General features: G+C 31.1%; 1 protein-coding gene across 1 annotated transcript; it reads right to left on the reverse strand.

Moving 5' to 3' along the window:
- Positions 1-582: 582 nt before the first annotated feature.
- Positions 583-5,223, reverse strand: LOC104494955 (CUB and sushi domain-containing protein 3-like). Its single transcript, XM_010137864.1, has 3 exons — positions 5,150-5,223; positions 2,766-2,901; positions 583-1,410 (listed from the first exon to the last, which is right to left on the reverse strand). Exons 2-3 carry the CDS (start codon positions 2,891-2,893, stop codon positions 1,251-1,253), a joined length of 288 nt encoding a protein of 95 aa, XP_010136166.1. The 5' UTR covers positions 2,894-2,901; positions 5,150-5,223; the 3' UTR covers positions 583-1,250.
- Between the last annotated feature and the right edge of the window lie 6 nt (positions 5,224-5,229).

The raw sequence follows: 5,229 nt of genomic DNA on the forward strand, positions 1-5,229 counted from the left end.
TTTTAATATTTTTATTTCCATTGCACTATGGTAATATATTCAATTTTAAATCATTAGCAATAAGGATTTGTTTTCATAAAGTATGGAATATATAGATAAAATAAATGCGAAAATACAGTATTTCCAAACTGTCACTTCCTCTCGCCTTGTAGTTCTGATCTAAAGTTCATTGAAATCTCTTGGAAAACCTCAATTTCAATGGGATTTTGCCATGCTTTGTGCATACATTTTACCAAAATGCTGAAGGAGTAAACTGGTGTGATACAGTCTAGATTTAACTGGCTTGGATTGAGAAATGGATTCTTAAATTTTTGTGATACTGATTAATGTCACTGTAAACTGCACTTTTTAATTTGAAACATCATTAAATTATATATCCACATTTGAAAAAATGTAAGATGGTCACTCTTTTGAATGATCTTTGCCAGTAAGGAACATAGCCAGATGACAAAGCTCAATTCATACTAGTTTCTTGATTGCAAAATTTGTCCAGTTGTATGATTGACAAAAGAAATGTAGAACCATTACAATTTGTGGGTATTGCTAAAGGAAGCAAAGAAAACGAGATCAGCTTGGAACATGAAAAGGAAGCAAGATGTGAAGCAGGAAAGGAAATTCATTCGATAAGAACATGACATTTTTACTTTTCTTCTGTGATGTGAAAAGAGTAGGTTGTACTTGCTGATTTCTAAATACTACATACTGGACTTAAAAATTAAAAATACTGAATGGGATGAATAAAGACAAAAAAGATACAAACTCATGAGAAATATGTAGCATATGACTGTTAAAGAGAAATCAGTCACCTATTGAGTCCTGTAAGTATAGCTCTTATTTTCTACCTATATCTTTTTTTAACCCAGTCCCTCTATTATAGTTTTTATAAAGCACAGAAATACTGATAGTGGATGCTCCTCCAATATATGCAAATATGTTTTATCTTTTAGAATAACCTCCTTTTTTAAAAAAGCAAATAAACTGTGAGTAGCACTCATGGAGTGCAGCAAATTTTTGTAAAACTCTCCATGGTACACACGAAGAAGAATTCTGATACAGTTTATGAAAAACAAAATCAAAACAAAATAACCACAACCCATTCTTGTCTATCATCCTCAGGAAAAGGTGACCCAGTATATCCTGAAAAGTGTGCTTTAATTTTTTTTTAATCTTTTTTTTTTTTTTCCATCGGTGAACTGTGTGCACTGTGTTGTGTGTCAGTTTCCAGACTTTGAAGACATATTGTTACCACATTATACCATTGTGCAAACAGTGTTCAAGTTGGGGTCAAATCGTACCGCTTTCCCTTCCGCAGACTTTGCATTTGTGTCATACATGGGGTTTTCAAAAGCAGCTTGTCCATTATTGTTTTCATGTACAGAGCATCCTGTATACTGTGTTTTAGGTGCAGTCCTGTAGAACAAAGACAGAGTATTTGTAACTGCAGTTTCCTGACTGACTTGGTGTGCTTTGAGAACCTGAACACAATTCAGCTCCCAGTTTCAATTACGGCAGCTAAGTATAACATCTCAGGTTTTTTTACAGAATCTGCACTTAGAGTTAGTACCCTCTTTATTAAGGGATTTATGGTATTAAGGGATTTATGACTCATTTAAAATGGTGTTCACTTAAAAACTTAATTAACAACCTGAGGAGAAGTAGGTATTTCCACTTGGATGATCAGATGATAAAAGCTAAGAATACAAGAAAATCTTGTAAAGAAAGATGCAATAATTTCCTAGCCAGATGACTGAGAATTTGTTTTTCATTTTGGAGACTAAACAAATTTATCAAGAATTAATTTATAGCTGAAACATTTTATTTTTCACTAGATAAATAAAATATCAAAGTTCAATCTCTTGAAAAAATTTCATCTATCTTGTTATGCAAAATGCATACTGTATTGTAAATCATCAATGTAAAATGTAAGGACAAGTGCTTAATGCATACAGTTAATAGCAAATGTATGAAAAAGTTACATGAATATTTTTTTCATATTCTGAAATAGTTCAGAAACAAGTGGTATCATTTAAAAATTATGGTACGTTATCCTGCAGAATATATTACAATTAATATTGTCAGGCTACCAGACATAAATCCCCATTTTGACAGTAGGCAAAGAATTGTCTTGTCATTGAAGTGATTAATTTTTTTTAGTCATCTAACGCTTTAAAGCTATAGATTACTTGTCACTAAATCCAAAGAACTAATACTAGTCTCGATAACATAAACGAAACTGTTGAACTTAGACTAATGAATTTGGGAAGACTGCTGGCTATGTAACATAATTGTGTATGAGCTAACAATTTCAGATGCAGAAACAGTTCCATAATGAAAACTCTCAGTGACATAATACTTGCATATACGTGCAAGCCAATAAACAGAGAAGGCATTAAAATAAATTAATCAAGATATGACTCATAATTCCGCCACATAAAAAAAAATACGGGCAATGTACTACAAGTACACACAAAATCTATTCATTATATTACTCCCCATATGCCAGTAATTTATTGCATCTATTTTATTATCATAAAGATAGAAATTCATAACATTTTAAATAGGTTGGAATGAAAGTACAGCACAGTACAGTAAACTGATCTCTCAGTCATTATGCCAGACCTTAATAGAGGTAGGAAGAACTGTCCAGATGCATATTTTGCAAATATTTTGTGGTTTTACAGAAATCTTTATTTACAGTAACAAAGACTGAAGGCAACAAAAGCACCAAGTCATACAAGAAATCTATATACATAATTTGCACTTACCTTTGTTTATAAAGATAAAAGCCAAAACCAGCAAATATAAGGGCAAAGAAAGGCACGAGGATAGCAATGGCCACTGAACTGCTATTTGTACCATGTGGTTGATTAGAAGAATTTGAACCCTCAGACATGTTAAGACCTAAAAGGAATAATAACAAAAAAAAAGTAGTATAATATATGTGTCTTTCACCCCCTGCACATACTACTCCATAAACTTCAGAATTAGATCACACCTTGTGATTGGGTCATCATAATGTGTTCAGCTGTATACACACAGCTGTATGCTGAGACCTTCTGGAAGCTAAATGTGGTGTGGTATGCCATATTCTGATTAACAGGTAGATGCAAAACATCAGGAGAACAATGCATATAGTCTGGTAGAGTAAATATCTTACTGAATAATTCTGTATGGTATACAAGATTTGGATGTTATTAATACACATTAATGTACTGTGTTACAAAAAAGCCAAATTTATGATCACGCATATGTTAGATTGACTAAGTTATTTATTGTAGTTGTGTATTGCAGAACTTAATAAATAATGCACATATAAAAAGTGAGGATGATTTCAAGGAAAGAGCAAATTGCCTGAAGAGGTAAACTGAAAATTCATCATGCTAATTTCAGTAGGCACTGCTATTGATACAGAATGAAAGAGCTAGGAACAATTGTGAAGAGCTAAAGCCAGATATTGATGAAAATGTAAGAGTATGAACTGTTGTATGGTTGAGGAACACATTATCTAGATTATCTACACAGACAAGATATACACCTTTTTAAGAGTAATGGAATAATACTTAAGAAGTGGAATAGGAAGAGAGGAATAACAAAAGTCAATTTTTAAGCTTTGAACGGGATCTTTTAAGAATTTCATAGGTCATAATATATTCTGACCTTCTTGATCTTACAAGGCAATGTAAGATGTAAATGTTCAGGAAAAAAAAAGTGTTGTGAGGAAAAGCGTATGAGAACATAATTTAAAATATTTAGTTTCAGATAAATTATTTTGGTGTTTGTGTGTACAAAATGAAGTGTAAACATGCTAAATAAAATCTGTTCAGTAATTGTAAATCTCTCCGTAATTTTATTATTGACTATTCAATTAATTCTTGTGTAAAATTTAAATGAGTGAACCATTCCACTCTTAGAAGACATAAACCAATAAAAGTACCTTCAATATATCACAGAAAATAATCTTACAACTACAAAAAAAAAAAAAAATTCTCCCCGAAAATCAAATGAAGACCTACAGTTTCCATAAGAATCTATCAAAAAACTTTGCCAAGGAAATCGTGCATTTTATTTTTTGTTAGATGACTTTCAAATATTTTTGAAAATGTTAATAAAACAAAATATCTCTTTTTATATTAATTTAAAGGGAATATTTATTGATAAAAATATTTAGAAAAAATCTTTTTGAAGAATTTGCATATGTAAATAGAGTGAAAAGCAAGATCCCAAATGGTACATTTTACTGTGACCTAGAACAGTGGGGAAAAAAAATTGCCTTCACACAATAATCCATTCATTAATAAATCCTTTCAGCACTTTCAGGAATTAAAGCATTTATTGAAAAAATAAGAGTGGAGAATACTTTGCAGCTGAAAGAACCTATATTTGTAACCACATATAGGAATTTTATCTGAAGATAAACACTCAATCTAAGGAGCCATTAACTTTATTGAAAAGTAATTCCTCTTCTGAGACATTCTCACAAGTTTTCTAGCATTTAAAAATTCGGTATTAACTAAATCTGAATTCCTGTTAAAGGGGAAATACCACATTTCTTAAGATGGTATCAGAAAAGTAAATTAAATTATTTTTCCTAAAAAGCACAACAGAATGTTGTTACCAGAGCTCTGTTACCAGAGCTGTCTTCTCCAAGAAAGGATAAATAGAGACCATCAGTTTGGTGTAGAACTCAATGTATAGAACCAAATCAATTTTTAGGAAATAAACGCGTATCAAATAAACAAGATTTTGTTCTTAAGAGTAACATAAAGATCTACTTGTAAATGTTAAGCCTTTTCAATGTTCTAACAAATGTTTAGCTGAAATTTTGCTTCAGCACAGCATTCCATAACATTGGCTTTCTAAATGGTTATTGAGATGTGAAACTAAATGCATTTTACACCTATTCACAGAAAAACATCACTCAAATTTTACGAATGTATATTAAGCCGTGCATTGCAAGGTATCTATAACTCCTTACAACTTCCAACAAAACACTGTTTTGTTTAAATATGATTTTAAAGATATAAATATCTCAATATTCTATAAAATATTCAAATACTGATAACATCCTGCAGATATCCTTATAATACTGGACATAATAAAACAGATTATGAAACAATGAACTGGCAAAAACTTAGAATTTGCTGAATACCTAATCTTTGAAGTCCAAATTGTCCATAATCTTTACCCTGGATGAATCCTTGAAAAACATATGTTGCTCCATCAGGTTCA

Source organism: Buceros rhinoceros, unplaced genomic scaffold (genome assembly GCF_000710305.1).
Source record: "Buceros rhinoceros silvestris isolate BGI_N320 unplaced genomic scaffold, ASM71030v1 scaffold37556, whole genome shotgun sequence".
Taxonomy (NCBI): Eukaryota; Metazoa; Chordata; class Aves; order Bucerotiformes; family Bucerotidae; genus Buceros; species Buceros rhinoceros.